The 22,920-nt window shown below is 34.8% G+C and overlaps 1 protein-coding gene across 1 annotated transcript; it reads right to left on the reverse strand.

Annotated features, from left to right (window-relative positions):
* Positions 1–2,006: 2,006 nt before the first annotated feature.
* On the reverse strand, positions 2,007–22,488 carry TMPRSS11B (transmembrane serine protease 11B). The gene is given in 12 exon segments (XM_057726915.1): positions 2,007–2,168; positions 2,790–2,932; positions 3,284–3,484; positions 3,487–3,554; positions 5,063–5,239; positions 6,024–6,066; positions 7,464–7,624; positions 8,768–8,819; positions 8,822–8,834; positions 8,918–9,033; positions 11,349–11,467; positions 22,484–22,488. Coding segments are annotated over 12 exon segments (1,260 nt in total).
* Between the last annotated feature and the right edge of the window lie 432 nt (positions 22,489–22,920).

Below are 22,920 nucleotides of genomic sequence, written 5' to 3' on the forward strand. Positions count from 1 at the left end.
TCTTCTCAGAGCATATATATTAGATCATCTTACTCACTCCTCTACTTAGAAAACTCAAAGGTCTCCCACTGCAGTTAAAATAAAAGCCAAGGGGGCTTCCCTGGTGGGGCAGTGGTTAAGAATCCTCCTGCCTATTCAGGGGACACGGGTTCGATCCCTGGTTCGGGAAGATCCCGCATGCCGTGGAACAACTAAGCCCATGTGCCACAACTACTGAGCCTGTGCTCTAGAGCACATGAGCCACAACTGTTGAGCCCACGTGCCACAACTACTGAAGCCTGTGCGCCTGGAACAGCAAAAGAAGCCACTGCAATGAGGAGCCCACCTGTGCCGCAACAAAGAGTAATCCCAACTTGCAACTAGAGAAAGCCCGCACACAGCAACAAAGACCCAATGCAGCCTAAATAAATAAGATAAAATATAGATAGATAAATAAATAAATAAATAAATAAATAAATAAATAAATAAAAGCCAAGGTCTTCATAAAGCCCTATTTGAGTTGACCCTCAACTACCTCTTCCAAATTCTTTCCTACCATCTCTCACGTACCCACCAGGCTTCAGTCACACTGGCCTTTTTTCTGCTCACACATCCACCTTGCTTATGTCTCTTTCAGGGATTCTGTTGTTCCCTTTGGATTTCTCTTCTCTTGAGATATTTTGTATGTTTTGCCTCTTCATCGTTTAGGTCCAGCTCAAATGCTACTATTTTGAAAAAGTTCTTCAGACTGCCCAATCTCAAGTACTTTTCATCTGCCCAATTATTTTCTATCATATTACTTTTTTTCCCTTTGCAACACTTATCAAAATCCAAAATTATCTTACATAAGTGTCTACTGCCTATCTTTATCCACTAAATGCAGCATTCTTGAAAGTTGATACTGTGTCCATACCTGACAATTCCTGGAACACACTGGGTGTTCAATAAATATGTGTGGGCTACCTGAGAAAGGAGTGGGGAGGAAAAAAGCACCATCTTGTCACACCTGATTATGGATTGGCTTCACATCATTATGCATGTCATTTGAGTCATAATAATAAAGAAAAACAAAAATAATGTCACAAACAATTGAAGGAAGAGAAGTTTTAGTTCATTTTAGCTGTTTTTGAAATTTTAAGCCACTTTTTTTTTACTTTTAGGAAATTACAAAAGGTGAATTATTTGCAGAGATACAAAGTCAGCCCTCCGTACAATTGCACATGCACTGTCAGGACAGCTACTGTAATAGGTGCCACACAGTCCACTCCCCTCGAGAACCTCACATTATTTTTGCTACAAGAAAATGCAAACATGACAAAAGAAGGAAGTGAAGAAAATATTATATAACTAATTGCAACTTAAAGATCATTTTAAAATTCCTGACTAATTTGGATTTAAATTCTATGAGGGAAAACTCCTGTGAGGGTTACAATCTATCAGAGAGGCTGAAGAATGACTTTAAACAAATAATTGTTCCTCTTAGTGTTCGTCACTCTGTAAATTGAGAGACTTGGTCTAGCTGAACCTCTGATACCCCCTCTCTACTCCAAGACTATATGATTTTACAGGAAACAAAAACTACCTCAAATATAAATAAAATATGAATGTACATTATTTGTCTTACGTATTCCAGTTTAACAAAATGCATGTATAATTTATAGAATCAAAAGTAATTTTGTAGATCCAGCAAATATGTTCTCCTACTAACAAAATGTGTATTTTGTTAAATTGTGAAAAAAATAAATTAAGGTTATTCTGAATATAATGTAAGATAAATCAGAACTAGGCTATTAATAAAAATATTTTGGCCTTTCTTTTTTTTCTTCCTGTTTCCTATATTAGTTAAACAGATATATAAATGAATGGATAGTATTTACATAAAATAAAACATTAATCAAGACAATTATGCATTTGTACCTAAGAAAATGATTGGTATACCAACAATCAAATGAAAAAATTTTGAAGCAATGGATAAGAATACTCTATAGATTTTTTTGTTGTTGTTCCATTCCAAAGCTACTTCTCTTTCAGAGTCCAGTCTTGGAGGTAATCCAGTCACGATAAGCAGTCACTCGAGTATAGACACGTGGTTTATTCTTTTCACGGCATCCTTCACCCCAGCTTACTATTCCAACAAGATGCCAGATATTCCTAGAGTTGGGGTAAGCTAGTGGTCCACCAGAATCATTCTAGATGAAAAAGAGAAAAAAAAATGTTTCTTGTCCTGAAACATTTCTTTCTATCTCGCCTCTGGAGTTGTCAATAGCCCTTAGGCAGTGAAGACAATCCACCTCTTTGGGCTTAGAACTGTGGGACTCTTGAGTTTCTTCAAAACCCAGGGTAACTACAAACCAGAATATATTGACTACAGCTGGATTGGATTGGATTGGATAGGGAAGACTCAGTTGACTTTGTAATGAGTCCAACCTTAACTATGGAGAAAGTGACTCAGAGGCTCCATGATGAGGAATGGATGACACGTGCACATGTAAAACCTCCTGCTACATCTCTGGATAAGGAAGAGGCAGCATTCTAGGTCTGCAGGTTGCCCAGAAAATAGGGACACATTTATTTTATTACCTTGTAACTATGGATTCCTAGACTGAAAATTCCATGAGAGCAGGGATTGTGTTCACCACTGCATCTCCAGCTTCTGAGCTGGGGTCTGGTACATAAATGAGATTAATACATATTTGTTATGTGCATTGAAATAAGAAGCTACTCTGTGAAAATCATTAAGTCAAAAAAACTGTAACTTCCATTGGATTAGTAGTTGGGAAAAAATGATTTGATGATGTATCTAGAAGTACCTGACAGGCATCAGCTTCTCCTGACATAAATCCAGCACACAGCATTGTATCAGACACCAAGCCAGATAATGCATGCGAAGCATTGCAAACTCTGTTACCAATAATCTTCAAAAAGGCCTGCTGAAGTATCACTGGAAGAGGACCTAAGGGCAATAAATTCTGTGTATCATGGAGATCTTAACCTTGTTTGTTGAGACAAAGAACATCTATGGAACAAAGCAGATTCTTTCGGTCACCAAGAGCCAGACCAGTCCAAGGCCAGACTGGTTTCTTTGTAATGTTTATTATATCTGGCTGCCTTGCACATAAATTCCAAATTTTCCAATTCTTATTCCCAGAGATATTTCAGAAATTGAAGACAATGCCATGCTTTTGGTCCCATCACTTTGTTTCCATTTCAGTATGTTAATGGACTGGTTAATTGTGTGAAAAAGTGATTGATGGATTGATTGATTGATTAAATAATTATTCCTATGAAGCTATTACATATTTACAGAAAAACTTAGCATTCATATAAAGTGTTCCCCATCCTGTAACTATAACACTGTCATTTTCTGGGAGCTTCATTTTGGCTTCAGGAAGGCAAATCCTACGAACATACTTTGTAAAAGAGACTTCTTCAGCAAGCTGCACAAGGGCGATATCATCATGAACCCTGGCCCGCCTATAATTTTCATGAAAAATAATGTTTTGGACTTTCGTGTCATATACGGTTTATTTACTACAGTTCCAAAGTTGACCGCCCAATCTTCTGAATTATTTTTTCTGGAGGACACAATTAAATTAAAATACACTCAGTTTGGCAGCCAAAACGGTATTCACAGTGGTTATAACTTTAAGGTATGAGTTTCCCAAACAACACTATAAAGCACTTAAATTCTTATTTAAAAAATGTCTTTGATGTGGGGATGTCATAAATGTTGCAAACACGTAAAAATAGTGCTAAGGAACCTATTAGAGCTGTCAGCCTTCTACAAATCCTCCTAACTAGAGTCACTGATGCCTCCTGTACTTCCGCCCTGTCTGGTTTCTACGCATTTAAGTCGGGTAGAAATCATACGAGCAGCCTCAATGAATGGGGTCCAGAATCACTCGTACTGCCATATACCCTGGGCTCTAAGAGACTGCGGTAGGCTCTGGGTGGCCGTCTGCATACATAAAAAATTACAATTTGTTCTCATCCAATCACCCCATTATATTTATCAAGTCAATGCATCTTGGCTTCTAATTTAGATCTTCTGACCAGTTTTTCCAGTTCCCCTGAGGTTCTTTCTCATTTCAGGCCCTAACATCCTATTTAACTATTGTCACCTTCCTCAAAATGTCAGGAGACTTTTTTTTTTTAAGGTTTAAAGAACTTCATGTAACTGTGACCCTCGTCAATCCTTCTCCCATTCTGAAATCTCCAGTGACTACACACTCAATAGCTGTGCTTCTTCAGTAAGTAAGCGTCTTGTCATTTAGAGGTGTGCCCAATGAATAAAACTACATTTTCTAAGCATATTTTCTAGTGTTTCCTTTTACAAATCTTATCTACTTCAAATAGTTCTTTTTGTTTGCCGTCCACAGAATACAACTTGTGTTGCTCCGTCTCAATACATTTGAATAAGGCTATTTTTCCAACTTGAAATGCATATTATTCTTTCTGATATACCTACCCCAATCAATCAAATCTTATATCTTTAGAGTCTAGATCAAATCTTACAGCTGCATACTTTGGCTAGATTATGTTCTCTTTCTTCATCAAGTTTCCATAGCACATACTATCCATGTTGTACGTGTGACACTTACTACACAGTGCTGCTTTATACCTTTAATACATCACACTTAAATTTCTTCAACTAGATTGTAAACCCCCAGAGGACAAGACCTTGTAACTGGAGTCAGACATACCTAAGGTAACACCCAGTTTCTGTTATTTAAGAGTTGTAAGATCTTGGTCAAGTTACATTACATTTCTAAACCCTAGTTTTCTCATCTTTAAATAGGTTAAAGTATACCTTTCATATCGAATTATCATTATGATTAAACAAAATAATTTAAGAAAAGCACTTAACATCAGGCCAAAGCCCCTATTTGGAAAATGTTAATTGCTTCCATTCACTTTTCTCTTAGTTGCCCAATATTAAATGTCTTTGCTGCCCTTCAATTATGCAAGTGGTTGTAAATTTCACATGGTCTTGGTGAACTTCACACATTTAGGTTAATCCCCACAGACCTCCCAAATAGGCCTGCATCCAGAATCCTGCATTTAGTCAGACTTTCGAACTTACTTAGCAAAGCAGTGAGCTGCAGATAGAAGCCACCTGCTGCTGATCAGAGAGGCACCACAGTGGTGTTGGCCTTTCCACTGCATGCTTGCCTGCCATGGCCAGATCCCTGCCAGGGCATTTTTCCCATTCACAATTCTGTTGCCTGCTGTGATACTATTGAGCAGTCATCTCCCACAACTTGAAAAAGGGATTTATTTATACAAGAGCAGGTATCTTGATTATACTTTATAAGAAATACGTTTTACATTACCTGAAACCCTCCGATGATTGTCCAGCATCTCCTAACCAATATTGTTTCTTTCCTGGAATGTACTCTTATCACAGTAGCCCACTCCATCCTTGTTTGGGTGACTTTTACTTTTCCTCTTTTCCAGTTCAGGCATCTTTCAACTCTTGACATTTGTTGTATCTATCTGTTATAATTCTAGTCTCCCCAAGTAGATCACGTAATTCTTGAAGGTGGAGACTTTGCTTCATTAATGTCTATATCTTGCATAGCATATGCAATGCTGTCTGTAAAGCCCCATGTAGGCAACAGATAGTCCAAAAATATCTACTGAAGGAATGAATACATGGATGTATCATGTTGTAGGCCACATGATACTCTAAAGAGAATTAGCTTAAAAGATACAGAACTATTATTCACCTTGTAATAAATATATTTGATATAGCCTAGTTTTGCATTTTCTTATTATCCTAAGTTGTCCTGTTTTCCTTCACTTTTTTAAAAACTAATTCAGACATGATGTATTTCATGATTCCATCCTTTGGAAAACTTTTGGACAATCCATTATAAATGGTCAGTGTTTTTCAAAAAGAAATGCCAGATAAATATGTGGTATATCCAATAATTTTGAAAAACTACTATAGATTTCCAACATGAGGTGTTTCTAGATACCTTTTAGCAAAATGATGAGGAACTTTTTGTGAATATGTTAAATTTATAATAAAGCTTCTAAACTTACAGTTGTTGGTAAGCATTTCAGCATTAGCCTTGCTGATTTCTGAAATTAAAACATAAAAACATAAAGTTGATAAAATATCACCAAGCAATTCTCTTCAACCCGAGGACTAAATTGTCCTAACCCAATTACTCCCAACATTTAACTATTCAGACTAGTTAATGTATTGTTTACCAACCCCTCTCACTCTTACTTGTTATGTTTTGGCCATCTCTCCACATCTCTACCAGGTAATATAGGAAAAGGGAAAAGGAAATAAAAGAGCAAAGCTCTCAGTTCTATGATAGTTGAAGTAAAATATTTAGTGAAGTAAGAAGCTGACACTCTTACTAAAAGGGGCACTGGGCATAAACTTTGGATTTTTCCCCTATGATAATTCTCATTATTCTGAAATACAGTTATCTATATTTCAAAGAAAAGAATCCAATTAAAATTCCATTTCATTGGACCTATCTTGCTCTTTAGTAGTCATCTCACTACTAAAACTGAATTATGAAATTTTGAGAATTTAACTTAAATTCAAGTCTCTTTTCTATTGGGAAGAGACCTTAGAGAAAAAGAAAAGAGAGAACTAAAAAAAGACACATCAGAAAGTGCTAACTCTAAATCCCTGGGATATAGAGGTGCAATGACTGCTACAGCCTTCTTTCCCAATGACTACTCACAAGGGAATTATATTGCTGCTTTCAGAAGCTCTACCTCAAATTTACTTCTCATGAGTGGCCCATTGGTGACAGGGACTGTATTCTGAGATAAAGGAGCTATAACTGGCAGCTGGCAGCCATTATAGCCTTCAAGGACACTAGGGTCAACTGTTAGTCTGAAAGAACCACAAAACTGGGCTCTGGAAACACAAGCTTATCACCTAATAGACCTTTTAACAAGGCAATTTAGAGAGTAAAGACCTTTGTAGTACCCTCAAATATTTACAAACTTTACTTTCTGTACTGGGGCAAAATATCATTTTCTTCCTTTGTTTTCTAGGGAATTATTTCAGACAAATTTTACCTTTAATAGTATTACTTCCATTCTTCCACATGAAGCAATGAGAACTCCCTGTCCTCAACTCACACTTACTCCTGCAGTCTTCACACTTAATGATCAAGAAAACCCTGTCTGTTTCCTATAACGAGATCCTGATAAAAGTAGAAGTATGGAGGAATAATGCTTCAGTTATTAATTTTCACCCCCTTTCCATCCATTATAACCAACCCTTCCAAACTCACAAGCATACCTGTAGCTTAACACTTACTTCTATGACTTTTCAGACAAAGATTCTGTAGTACTGCCCTTTCCACTACCAACCCAATGGTAGGAAGGCCACCGTTGGGAAAACTATTTTTTCCTAAGCAAATTACTGAAACTCTTGGTTCATTTTTTTTTCCAGTACTTTTTTTTAATAGTTTAGGTACTCAAGTAGTAGAAAATAAGTGAAATACCTATAAGTTTGATGGAAGTGGGAACTGCATTCCAGGATTCCATGTTGTCCTTCAACATCTGATGTAAGATAGCCTCGATTTTAATCCCCATGCTATTCTTTTGTGCTGGAGGAAACTTGAATGTCAACTGTAACTGGACACTTGAACCATTGGGATGAGGACTAGAAACAACAGAAATGTTCTAGCATGCTGCTTCTTGAATTTTTAGATGTTTTATGAACACACTGGATTTCCCACATTTTAATTATTATATTGCCTTCACATACATATTAAAAAACAATACACAGATATTGTCCCAGTATAAATAAAGTGCAATGGTCCCTAAAAATTTAACTGGTTAAGTAAGAGGCATTGTTCGTGAAAGAGGATATGAACCACAAACCAGAAATCAGAATATTTCGCATACATATGAGAAACTGAGTACTGGCCAACAAATAATTGGCTTGAGACTTTATAATAATACAGTTAAAAAATAGTGTTCTTGTATAGATATTTTCTAACAACTTAATTTTAGAGAAAGAGATAAATAAGAACTTAAATGCAGGGCCAGGAAGCATTCAAAAGATATTGTCTGTAGGTAGGTAGATTGGTTGGCTACCTGAATTTTTTGTTTTGTTTTGTTTGGAGAGTTCAGACTTCCCTGGAATAGATATTGACAGTTACCAAATTACAGGTGCTCTCTCCTTTTATCACTTATCCTCTACGCTCTGAGATATCTGCCTCCCTGCATCCCTCACCACTGTCACCACCATCAAGCACACTTACAATACATATTTAGACAAATGTTATCTTAAAAGATTCACTTTTCTCCACAGTCTTTACAGTGAAGATAATTGTTAAAAAGACCAGAAGAGGAGTATTTTAGGAAAGATATGGCCAGACGAGTATAGATGGGAGAAGAGGTGGCTAGTATAGGGGTAGCAAAACAATCAGATTGGACTCCTTGTTTTGCATTGAGTTACAATTATTTTTTATCATAGAAATCAGTTAGGACTGACTGCCACCAACAACCTTACAATTCCCCTTCAAGTACAGAGATTAAAGATTTGTACGGAACGCTTCCTACCCTGAATAGAAATTTGTTAAATACAGTGATCCTTAAATTTATGGGGCCCTCTTTATTCCTTCCCTCCTTCCTCCCTTCCTCCCTTCCTTCCTTCTTCCCTTCTTTCCTCCCTTCATTCCTTCTCTCTTTCTTCCTCTATTTCTCTTTCTGTTTCTTGCTGTTGTTATTTAAAACTGGGGCTGATGTGACGTATTACCTCCTTCTTGTTCCATAAGATCTTGAATGAATTCGTACTTACAGAAGTTTGATGTCTTGAGAGTTGATATATTCTTTGTATACGCTAGAGTTTGAAATGCATTAGACATCTGTCAAGAGAAAAAAACAAAAAAGCCACCATGTGTTTCAATCAAATTTATGATAAAATTAGTAAGATAAATCTCTGACTTACCTTAATCTCCATATCTTTGCTCAGGTCTGTGCTGGCTTGTGACACCACTTTTTCACAATTATCATTGTATGTGACTCCAGGAATATGAAAATCACCTTGGTAATAGTAAGTCTTTCCTGTGAAATAAAGAAATACTTGGTGGGGGGCGGTTGTGGTGGGATGAATTAGGAGATTGGGATTGCCATATACACATTACTAATAAGGAAAAAAATATCAAATTTTACACTTTAAATATATGCAGTTTATTGTCAATTATATCTCAATGAAAGTCCTAAAAAATAAGAAATATTAAAAAATTGTAAAATAGGAAGGGGCCTCAAGTACCTCCATATCTTTATCTCAAAATTAACATGCAATGGATATACTCAGACAGGGAAATTAATTTACTACCACTTGCATGAGAGATTCCCCTACCTCTCATCCAACTCTAATTACCCTTGATATTAACAAAGATTGAATTAGCTGCTAAGCCAGAATCCTAGAGTAAACCTATCTCCCAAAATGACTTCAAACAACATTTACAACAGAGTTTGAGTGCCTATTTTTACTTCAAGAAGCCCAGTTCAACTAATATAACTTCAAGTAACACAAGCTCGTCTAGCCTTGTATCTGAAATGGTAGATAGTTGATCATGTAGAGAAATTCAAGAGCAAATTCTCATCCCACACACTTCCTGCTCAAGTCAGGATGCCTGTAGTTCTCCCTTTTGTATCACTACTTTCCACTAAGTCATTGTTTCTCCAGAAGAAGGGAACTGTTAACATGCAAACTATATTTTGGAAGGATAGTTAATTAAGCTACGGGTCCCCACTAACATACTGACAGTGCTTCTTCTCAGGGTCTTGATTTGGAAAACTCAGAGCACTATCCATAAGGAAATTATGTGAATAAAACTATTTTTTAATGAGTATAGCCAAGAAGATGATAGAAATATTCAGACTGTGGAGAGCTTGTGGATAGACATGGCAGGCAAGAGACTATGAGCATCCACTACACTTCTGAAGGACAGGTTTTGAAATTTGAAATTAAGATGTTTGGGGAGAAACAAAGGAGATGAGGCTAGGTTGAAAGAGAAATGTAATTTTCATTGAATCAAGCAAAAGATATCCACACTGCATTATAGTATGGGGTGATGTATTTCAGATGAATAAAACAGAAAAATCATGATAAAGTCAATAGAATAATACACTTCAAGTATTAAGATGTGGGTTTGTGCTCAGCTATGTCACTTAAAAGCCTGTGATATCTAGGAAGTCATTTGACTTTACTGAGCCTCAGTTTCTTGCATGTGAGAATAGGGATAGTAAAACCTGCCCTCCCAGGATCAAAGGATTAGTATGAGAATCAAGTGGAATAATGGATATCAAATTTCTTTAAAAGAATTAAATGGTTAGACAGATTTAAGGGTTTACTTTCCTCAAAGGTAAAAATAAACCAGCAAAACAAGCTCTCTGAATGTAGGGTTAATAAAAGTTATTAAAAATTAGATCAAGTTAGTATGAGCATTCAGCCATGTAACCACTCTTGACTATCCACTGTTAGAAGAGTCAATAGTGGATTATCCATTGCGGCTTATTGATTATATCTTAAAAACCAATATCAGAGATGAGCCAAAGGGACTTCCCTGGTGGCACAGTGGTTAAGAATCTGCCTGCCAATGCAGGGGACATGGGTTCGATCCCTGGGCTGGGAAGATCCCACATGCTGCAGAGCAACTAAGCCTGTGCGTCACAACTACTGAGCCCATGCACCACAACTACTGAATCCCACATGCCTAGAGCCCATGCTCTGCAACAAGAGAAGCCACCGCAATGAAAAGTCCGCACATCACAATGAAGAGTAGCCCCCACTCACTGCAACTAGAGAAAGTCCACATGCAGCAATGAAGACCCAACACAGGCAATAAATAAATAAATAAATTTATTTAAAGAAAGGAAGAAAGAAAGAAGGAAGGAAGGAAGAAAAAGAAAGAAAGAGAGAGAGAAAGAAAGAAAGAAAGAAAGAAAGAAAGAAAGAAAGAAAGAAAGAAAGAAAGAAAGAAAGAAAGGGAAAGAAAGAAAGGAGCCAAGAAGAGTAGGGATCTCCAAAGTTTGAGGTATATTTACTAAAAGATGTACAACTTAATTACAAACCTACTATATAAGCACCTTTATTGACAATGAATATTGGCATCAAAGTATTAAACATTTGAATCTTGCCCACACTCCCATAGCTGTTGATATAACTTATAGACTGGATCAAAGAGACATCTGATTCCAAAAAATTATAAACTTTGGTGTCAAATAATATAAAGTTATTATATTGAAATAAAATAGTAAGTAGATGAGAAAGTTTCCATAAAGAAATTTAATATTCCTGTTGTTTCTTGTCAATTTCTAAGAGTTAAAAGAGATTTAATAGGAAGGGTGAAAACTGAAGAGTCAATACTGACCAACTGCCAGAAAATGGAGAAGTAGACCAATAGTTACCCCCAAGATTGCCATCGCTCCAAGAAAAATAAGGATTGTCATCCATAGTGGCAAAGATCTTCTCTGGGAAGATATGTCGTACCTATGAAAGGAGGAAAGTGGCTCAAATCAGATGATAAATATTCTGAATCTCCCTGTCTCTCCAACTCATACAACACAATTTATAATTTATGTATTAGGTCTTCATATTAGCTTAAAACATGGAAGCCTCAAATGTATCAGAGAGGATTGACCATTTAACAAATCATCTTGGAGTACTAGGTTAGCTGCTAGGGATGCAAGAGTGAGCAAAATAGCATGGTTTGTGTTATGTTGATGAGGAGAAATTTATTTGCTTTTTTATTTATCTAAAGCAAGTTATAAAACATTACATGTGATCTGATCATATCTTTGCAAACTATAGCCACATTATGTACATGGACACATATAAATTTATAAACACAAATACATAACATCATTTATACGTTTAATTAAATGTGTAAGGAAACATCATGATGTCAACTGCAACTTTCCCATGTTATAAGATTATGGGCAGACTTTTTTCTTTTTGTTTACTTTTTCTTTAACTATACTTTCTAAATGTTTCTACAATAAACATGGATTATTTGTATAACATAATTTAACAGATAGGTAAGTTTCATCATCAAAACCATTCAATTAGATGCAAAACAATCAGAAAATATTGTGATTTGACATCATATAGAGAGAGTGGTCTAGGGTTACAGTTAGGTCATATGGCCAACCCTTAGTCTAATTTACATAAGGTTTGAACATTGGTTATTTTTCATATCTTGAAGACATGATATCATGAGATAGTCCATTTGGACAAAGAGCTGTAACACACACACACACACACACACACACATCTGATTTCAAGTTTCAAAATAGCCTCAACTATTTCTTCAATCTCTTTGTATTCTGCATTATCCTAAACAAAACTTACAAAACAGAAGATTTTGTCATCAGTGGTTATATTTGGCAAATTAGATATTTCCTATGAGCAGGAGAACCTTTTTCTTCTAATCCCTCCAGGACTAATTAACTTTTAGGTAGAGAAGATGGTTTTAAAATGAATAATAACTACCTATGCCACACCTGTGCAACTCCACCCAGTCTTATTTCCTCTCCGTTCTATTCTCAGTTCCTGGTCCTACTTCCTTATACCTCTTTTGATGATTTGTTAATTAACGCTTCCTTGAGCCAATATTGTCAAAGCTCTTCAAAAAAACTCTCCACATTCTATGTATGCTTTTATACTGCAATTCATTTGTTTAATTTCACCCTCAGAGTAAAAATGCTGTTCATGCACAGTATTTCTTATACTAGATAAATCACGCTTTTAAAAGAGTATACAATTAAGGTAAATAATAACAATATTTATAACCTTATAAACATCTGATAATATGTGTCTTGTAATGAGTAGAAAACTTTACTGTGATAGTGCAGTCTCAAATTTATTTTGGATTAGCTGGTTATAACAGTCTGGTAGCTTAGTCTTTCTGAGTCATGAATGTTAGTTTGAGGGACTCAAACACTATGTAGCTTAAATTATGTACATAGTAGAGAAGGTAGATGAGATGGTTTCTATACAAATAATCACTATATTACAGTTTATAAAATGCTTTTCTTTGAAGGCCTCTTTTGTATGTTCTTGAAAGTTCTAAAGAATACATATTACTGAGTATAGCATTGGTATTGCTTTTTCCCCTTCATTGTGAATTTCTTCCTGTCATAAACAACTGAGGAGATTTTTTCATATCTAAAAGATCACAGGAGTTTATGATTTATTCAATCTCTCCTCTAGTAAATATGATGCATGGACTCTAGAAATTGATTACTGTTTTTAATAATAGCTGAAATTGTTAAAAACATGTTCTAAATATCCAAAAAAGTCCATTAATGAAACAATTTACTCTCTCATCTAACAAATAAATTTTAGGCCAGAATTTTTTTAAAGGTAAGAATTTGAGCTTCTGGATGAGTCCCTCATTTAACAAAGAGTATAGGTTAAAAATTAATCTTCACTGAATTTAACCAACTCCATATGCTTAACTAAACTATACCTGACTCATTTTTGGATTGAATCGACTTCCAAGGAGGGGCTCATTGCTTTTCTGACATAACCAACCATTCACCTTAATCAAATTACAATAATGTTAAATAATGATGGTAACTACATTATTCACAATTTTAAAATATCAATCTCACTATAATTCATCTCCCACAGCCCATACCAGGTACGTTTCCTAGATTAGACTTCTCTATAAACACATTCTAATACTGCATTAGCAGCTAAACTGAAAAGCATTACAAACTGTAGTTTTCATTTATTAAAACTTCATTTCCAACCATTTGAATTGGATGAACCTGAGTTCTGTTAATATAGTGAGGAGTGTTAAAACAAGATTCCACTGCAAAATTCCCCAAATCTTATAAAGATAAACCTTTTTTTTTTCCCATAGAGGACTTTAAATTATTATGGAGAGGATTGTGAATAAGAAACAAAGAAATTAATGATCAAATGAGTCAAATGATCTCTGGCACCAACTTTCTTCTGGAATTCTAAGAAAGCAGAGAGTCTGTGGAAAGGAACTCATTCAAAAATCTATTAACTTTTGTGGGCCCACTGCAGTTTGCCAAGTGCTAATTTAGGACCTGTGTTGTAAAGCACATTATTCCAGAAGTCTATAATAGCATTCTCAGGTTTTTAAACTATTTCTAAAAAATTCACATTAGAAAATACGGTTTTAGTTAACACTATTAGAAAACAAAAATTGTAGTATTCTTATGAGTGATTATTTTCAAAAAGTAAGCAAAATTTTGCTGAACTCTGATTATTTTTTTCCAGATTTCTGAAAATTTCCCAGAGAGTTGAGGGCCTTTAGATCACAGAAATAATAAATCCAGAAATTAAAATGTAAATTATAAAAAAGCACCCAATTAACAAAAAACCAGAAGATACTCTGTAGCAACCTGTTAGCTTTTATAGACTTAATTTCCCCAATAAAATCCCATTTACCTGAACATAATATTCTGATTGTGGTGGTGGTATCAGGGACAATGGCAGTGAGGATGAGGAGGAGGAGGACAACGATGATAGTGGACAAAGAATAAGGGCCTTCTAGTGTAGCCTTTAAGATAGTGTTTCACAGGTTTATGTCCACATCCAGTGCTGGTTGGTTTGCTTTTATGGGCTGGGTGAAATATAGAGAACAAGTAAGATGAAACTTGTCCAACTAGTGTTTGGACGTATGACTGTCATATTTCCATGGTTTCAAGATAGGAGTCATCCAGGAGATGACAAACTTCCTTGACTTGGCTATTTAGAAAAAAATAATAGTCCAGTCTTGTACTGGTCCCTTAACAGGTACAGCCAAGAAACAGCTTTGTGGTAAATTGGGATAATCCTAACTCTGTGTTTTACCAATTCCATCATTCTGGTTTCTTCCTCCTCAACTGAAACCAGCTGTAACCATGTAGAAGTTTCTGACAGAAGACTTTTCATAAAGTATCAATTTTAACATAACTGATATTGCCATCATTTCAATATAATGAAATTCTACTTCACTGCGGTTTATACTTTCATTTCCCTAATTACCAGTGAGAATTCTCATTGTGATCATTATTTCACAGATTTCACTTCTTGGCTATGCTACAACCCCAGTCTTTGTGTTCTGACTCCTAAAGTCGGTAAGACTGTGGCTTTCTGCTTAACTTGTTAACTCCTCTACCTCACCTGGACAGGCCAGTGCCCTCTGGCAAGAAACCATATGTATGTAAACCTCACCCAGTAAAGTCCCTTCCCTTCGTGAACTGACTCTGAGACAGTTTTTGTCAGCTTTTGGTCACTCTATATTGCCTTCATAGGGTTTTTATATTTTTCCCAAAGTTTATAACTATTAACTCTAGAAGGGCTTGATATAAGATATTTCACCATTGCTGGAAGTGGAACTAGGTATTGGTGACTTTTAAAAAACAGAATTTCTTAATTTTAGTTTTAAATTTGTCAGTTTTTCCTTAAGGTTAGTATTTTATGTGTATATGTATGTAGTTTGTTGAAGAATTCTTTGCCTTTTATAAAGATGTGCTTGCGTGTTTTCTTCTAAAAAGTTTAATGTGTTACTATCTGCACTTAGGTCATCAATTCACATTACATTCATTTGTGTGTATATTATGAAGTAAGAGTAAGATGCATTTTTTCCATATGACTATTAATTGACCCTTCACATCTTATTGAAATCATGTACATGCAATTCTTTATCCACTGACCTGCAATCCCACCTCTATTATAAATCAAGTATAAATCAAATGCAGGTCTCTTTCTGAATTTTTTATTGTTTCTTTGATTTTTTTTATTACTGTGCCATATCACACTGCCTTAATTATTAATTTTTTATTATTTATTTTTTATTTATTTATTTTTTGGCTGTGTTGGGTCTTCATTGCTGTGCACGGGCTTTCTCTAGCTTTCGTGAGCGGGGGCTACTCTTCATTGCGGTGCACTAGGTGCACGGGTTTCTAGTGCAATGGCTTCTCTTCTCGGAGCATGGGTTTTAGGTGAGCAAGCTTCAGTAGTTGCAGCATGCAGGCTCAGTAGTTGTGGCACATGGGCTTAGTTTCTCCACGGCATGTGGGTCTTCCTGGACCAGGGCTCAAACCTGTGTCCCCTGCATTGCCAGGCAGACTCTTAACCACCAGGGAAGTCCTGCCTTAATTATTGAAGTTGTAGAATGTCTTGTGTCAACTTAAAGAAAAACATACAACATAAGAGTTTTGAGTTTAAGTTGTATTCAAGGTCTTACTGAGGACTATACCCTGAAGGTATCCACTCCGTTAGCTCTGAGGAAACTGCTCCAAAGAGGTAGGGGAAAAACCAGTTTATATATGATTTTTGGCTAGGAATTACATGCAATCAAGCATATATCTTGGTAAAAGATTACTGGAGTCACAAAGAACAGATATCTCAGGTCAGTGATTTTTGTGCTTTTCTATGTATGGGAAGTTGCAGGAATCTGGGGTTATTAAAATTCTTCTGGAAATGTTTCTCTAACTATCTAAGAGGCCTGATTGTCCAAAACACAGAGGGCCTCATCCTGTTATCCTCTTAATTTCCTCTCAGAGTGCAGTAGGTCAGTGAATGTAGTGGGTTGTGATTTAATCCTTGTAGAAAACACTCTATTTTTCTCTGTTCACGCTTAATATCAGGTATATAAGCCCATATTTGTTTTCCTTTTTCAAAATTGTTTTGGCTATTTTTAGTCTGTTGCATTTACTTATACATTTTAACATCGACTGATTAATTTCTAAAAAGAAATCTCTTGATTTTTGTTGTTATACCATTGAATCTATAGATCAGTTGGGGAAGAATTGACTTGTACTGAAGCTTCTAATCCATAAACCTGGCACATTCTTTCATTTATTTAGATTTTCCTTAATTTCGCTCAATAGTGTTTCACAAGTGTCCAAATAGAAGTCTTATACATGTTCTCCTAGGTTCAGTCTCATGTATTTGATTTATTATACCCTAGTGTAAGTGGTATTATTCTTTAAATTTCATGTTATATTTATTGCTGGCATATAAAATATAATTGACTTTTGTATATTGACCTTGTATTGAGAAAATTTCATTTATTAATTTTATTCTTTCTATTTGCATATCATTTTGGATTTTTAGCATACACCTACATCTGTAAATAAAAACAGTATTATTACTTCCTTTTCATTGCTTATATTTTTATTTTCTTTTGGTTGTTTGGTTGACTGATTACTTTTGCCTTACAACATAGAACTCTAGTGCACTGTTGAATAGAATGGGTGATATCTGGCATCCTTATCTTGTTCCTAATTTCAGGAAAAAGCTTTCAGTATTTCACCATTAAATAGGATGTTTGCTACTGTTTTATCAGATTAAAAAAGTTTTCTTCTGTTTTTAGTTTGCTAATTTTTACAACAAATGAATTTTGAATTTGCCCAAATGCTTTTTTTTGCATTTGAGATAATCATATCTTTCTACTTTTACTTAATCAATATTGTAAATTACATTGATTTATATTTAAATGTTAAACCAACCTTATATTTCTAGAATAACCTCAACTTGATTGCAAATAAAATATGATACATGGGTTTCATATCTTACCTTTTTTAGGATTTTTGCATCTATGCTTCTGAAAGAGAATGACATAATTTTACCGTCTTTTAACATCATTGTTAAGTTTCGTAATCAAGGTTATCTTAGCCTAATAAAACAGGTTGCAGAGTAACTATTTTATGGCAAATAAAGTTTTAAATTTATACCTAGTGAAAAAATTCCTAGAAAAAAATTCAAGTCTCCAAAACAGATGTAATCACTACTATAAGAAATGCTACCTACCCTTCAAGCATACCACATTTTGGACTTTGCACAAACTTGAAATAAACTCACTGAGATTCAGAAATTTATTTGTTGAAACAGCAAATAGAAATATGATCCATGACTCATACAGATGTTATATGACATTTACTGTCAGTTTATCTTTTTAAAACAAGACAAAGGTTTGAAGCTGATGTATATGTAATGTATTTATATTAGATATCAATCATCTCATATGCATCTCTTTTTTTCTTTTAATTTGCTTCTAATGTCAAAAGTAGCAACTATAGAATGATGTGTTTCTTCAACTTTCCACAGATAAATTGTTGCTGCTGAAACAGTATAAGCCTTTCTTCCATCTTGAACAAAGCCTAAAATTTTAGTACTTACATCATTTTTCTCCCCTTGGTCCCATAACCACAAAAGTCCTGTCAATTGTAAAAGAAAATCACATATGTTGTGTTATGTTAATGGTCTTGTTGAGTCATTATTCTTTAAATGAGTACATTTTAGAATGCACGTGTTCCAAAACATTCCTATAGACTGCATGTCCCAGTTTCAATTCAATTATGAAGTCTCAGTGTCTTAACAAGCTTGGATAAGAATTAAATGTTCTATGGCAGCAGGAATTTTTGTTGCTAAAACTATAACTTCATTTTATACCATATTCCTACTAAAGAAAGTTGAAGGAAGCTTGACATTCCTTGCCAGCTTTTGTAAAATAGTGAACTGAAGTCTAACATCAATGAAAAATTGTGAGACCAAGTTGCCGTTCAATGAGTTTCAGTCTTTTGTAAGATGAATTACATTCCTAGATCCTAAGAGTACTTATAAATGAAACTGTGCAGTGTTACAGCTAATGTTTATGATATTTTGATGAATCATAAAATGAGAGGAATACAAGAGTGGAGATAACACAGTTTATTTTTTAACTGAGAAAAGTTGTTATTGAAAATCATTTGCCACTGAATATAACAACAGTTCTGGGTAAAAAATCAAGGATAAATTATTAAAAGTATGGCTTGGGCAAATCTAAAAATTGGAAGCAATCATTACTAGAGGCCTATGTTGATTCACTTAAAATAATTGTTGTCAGATTAACTTTATACCACATTTATATATTTATTTATTATAAATTGTGTGTTTCTTGGTGCTGTGAATTTATTTATTTATCGGCTGTGTTGGGTCTTCATTGCTGCACGTGGGCTTTCTCTATTTGTGGCAAGTGGGGGCTACTCTTTGTTGCAGTACACGGGCTTCTCAGGATGGTGGCTTCTCTTGTTGTGGAGCGTGGGCTCTAGGTGTGTGGGCTTTAGTAGTTGCAGCACATGGGCTCAGTAGTTGTATCATGTAAGCTCTAGAGCACAGGCTCAGTAGTTGTGGTGCACAGGCTTAGTTGCTCTGCAGCATGTAGAATCTTCCTGGACCAGGGATTGAACCCATGTCCCCTGCATTGGCAGGTGGCTTCTTAGCCACTGTGCCACCAGGGAAGTCCTATACCACTTTTAGATTAGGAGATTAGGGCAATGTGGTAGACCAACATCATCTTAATAATTATTATCATCATTAATATAACAGAAATAATAGCTGCCATTCATTGAAGTTATACTGTTAGCCTTATATCGAATCTTCTAATATTTCTATAGACCTCTTTCATATTAACTTTTTCAACAATTTTATGACATAGATATGGTCACTCCCATTTTACAAATTAGGAAATTGAACTTCAAGGGAGTTTGTTACTTGTCAAAGGCCACCCAGATAGTGAGTGGTGAAATCAAGATTAATTTTTTTTTAAGTATATCGGACTGACATGGAAGCAACCTAAGTGTCCATTGACAGAGGAATAGATAAAGAAGATGTGGTACATACATACAATGGAATATTACTCAGCCATTAAAAAAGAGCAAAATAATGCCATTTGCAGTGACATGGATGGACCTAGAGATTGTCATACTGAGTGAAGTAAGAAGAGAAAGACAAATATCATATGATATCACTTTTATGTGGAATCTTTAAAAAATGGTACAAATGAACTTATTTATAAAACAGAAATAGAATTACAGATGTAGAAAGAAACTTATGGTTACCAGGGGGAAGGGGGATGAGGGATAAGTTGGGAGATTGGGACTGACATATACACACTACTATATACAAAATAGGTAACTAATAAGGACCTACTATATAGCACAGGGAATTCTACTCAATACTCTGTAATGACCTACATGGGAAAAGAATCTAAGATGTATGTGTATATGTATAACTGAGTCACTTTGCTATACACTTGAAACAACATTGTAAATCAACTATACTCCAATAATTTTTTTTTTTAAGAATATGTGGGTCTCATATTTCCTGTAAGGATGGACAAAGGAATTCAGACTAATACTTCTTTTTTTTTTTTAAGAACTTTTATTGAGATATAATTGACATACAATAAACTGCATATATTTAAAGTGTACAATTTGATATTTTTTCTCTTATTAGTAATGTATATACAGCAATCCCAATCTCCCAATTCATCCTACCCCAATCTCCCTCCTCACCCCCACTTGGTGTCCATGTTTGTTCTCTACATCTGTGTCTTGATTTCTGCCTTGCAAACCAGTTGATCTGTACCATTTTTCTATATTCCGCATATATGTGTTAATATATGACATTTGTTTTTCTCTTTCTGACTTACTTCACTCTCTATGACAGTCTCTAGCAGACTAACTCTTCTGATAATTATAATAGGAAAGATAGGTAAAATAGTTAAAAATTCTGTTGAAGAGGTCATAGAGATAACAAGATAAAAATTCCAGGGCCAAGATCTTGGTGAATATAAACCCCAACAAGTTAATTAGCCTGCCATTTGGGGCTGTTATTTCTGAAAAAGGATGCTAAAGCTGAATAGGGCACCTGACAGTATCAGGGCAACAGTGTCAAAAATTGGAATCCAGGGCCCACACTGGGTAAGGGTGGTTGATAAACCCAACATTTCTTGAGCTGGGCTCCTAAAAGGCAATTTGCTAAGTGTACGGATTTGCCCAATGACTGAATTGGTTATCTCTATGAAAAAAAAAAAAAGACAATGATATTTGACCCCTGTGTGACATTCTACTGCAGAAGGATCATAGATCTTAATGTAAAAGGAAAAATTATAAAATGTTTAGAAGTTAATTTAGGAAATAATCCTCATAATTGTGAAGACAGCAAAGTTTTTACACAATGAAAAAAATGTATTATCACAAAATACCATACCTTGAGGTATTTTCACATAATAGAATATCCCACAGCACCTTAAGTAAAAGAACTTCAGGTACGTGCAGAAACATAGATGAGTCTCACAAATGAAAGTCACAAAATAATATATATTATAGAATTTCATTTCTGTAATATTCAAACACTGTTAGATGCAGAGTATAGAATTAGAAGCCCAGGTTACTATTTTCTGGGATGCTGGCAGTGTCCTATTTCTGGACTAGGTGATAATTACCTGGCTGTTCATTGTGTGACAACTTGTTTATCTATACATTTGTCTTCTGTGTTCTTTTTCTGTGTTATACTTCACAGCAAAATTTCTGAAAATTAATATGTAAGCTATTAAAAAGGGAATTCTTTCTGTATGAAAGCAAAATAAAGAGCCCATTAACATGTGCTGAAAACTTGCTACAATGCAGGACACCTTGCAAGGTGCTGTGAAGGTAGATATGAAAGATACAAAAAAGAATGCAGCTGTGATCTGAAGAGGTGATAAAGAAAATTAAATATACCTGAAACATATGTGAATATCATTATAATAACTAAACTTTTTTTCCAAGAAAACCTGTCCAAGAGATACACATTTCAGTGCACTCCATTTTCAAATGGAATTTTCATAAAAAGAAAATGAATATTCATTATTTACGTAGCTAAATATGTAAAATTTTAAATACACAGCTGATATTTAAAACCTCTACTTTCAAATCTTCACAGCTGTAAATATGTAAATATATTTATGTGATAAATGTGATTTTGTTCATACAATTAAACATTTCAAATTTATCCTTAACAAATACTTCCCAAATTACTCGGGAAAGAACTATTGAAATCATAGATACTACATATTTTCTTATGGTTTGCAAAATATTTTGAGCCTCCTGAAAACACTAGTATTTTATACTACTTCACATGAGTTTTTTTAGAGTGCCATCACAAATAGCAATTGAATTCTCCTTTTATCCTGTTTTTTAAATATACATATTCTAATTGTTCTTTCAGAATTACTGAACCAGCAGCTTTGCTCTCCTGACTGAAATTCTGATTTGCAGCTTAGTAGCACCATCTAGAGTTCTACCTACATATAGCTCTGTGGGGAAAAAAAAAATCCATTAAATTTTTTTATTTTATTTTATATTAGACTATAGTTGATTTACAATATTGTGTTAGTTTCAGGTATACAGCAAAGTAATTCAGTTACACATATACATACATATATCTATTCTTTTTCAAATTCTTTTCCCATTTAGGTTATTACAGAATATTAAGCAGAGTTCCCTGTGCTATACAGTAGCTCCTTGTTGGTTATCTATTTTAAATATAGTAGTATGTATTGACACAATCCCAAACTCCCAGCTTATCCCTCCTCCCAACCTTTCCTCTTTGGTAACCATAAGTTTGTTTTCTAAGTCTGTGAGTCTGCTTCTGTTTTGTAAATAAGTTCATTTGTATCATTTTTTCTATTCCACACATAAGCAATATCATGATATTTGTCTTTGTCTGACTTACTTCATATTATGAGAATTTCTAGGTCCATCCATATTGCTGCAAGTGACATTATTTCATTATTTTTAATGGCTTAATAATATTCCATTTTATATATGTACCACATCTTCTTTTTCCATTCCTCTGTCCATGGACATTTAGGTTGCTTCCACGTCTTTGCTACTGTAAAACAGCACTGCAATGAACATTGGGGTGCATGTATCCCTTTGAACAATGGTTTTCTCTGGATATATGACCAGGAGCGAGATTGCTGAGTCATATGGTAGTTCTATTTTTAGTTTTTTAAGGAACCTCCGTACTATTTTCCATAGTGGCTGTACCAATTTGCATTCCCACAACAGTGTAGGAGGGTTCCCTTTTCTCCACATCTTCTCCAGAATTTATTGTTTATAGACTTTTTGATGATGGCCATTCTGACTGGTGTGAGGTGGTATCTCATT

The sequence above is a fragment of the Hippopotamus amphibius genome, chromosome 3 (assembly GCF_030028045.1).
Source record: "Hippopotamus amphibius kiboko isolate mHipAmp2 chromosome 3, mHipAmp2.hap2, whole genome shotgun sequence".
NCBI lineage: Eukaryota > Metazoa > Chordata > Mammalia > Artiodactyla > Hippopotamidae > Hippopotamus > Hippopotamus amphibius.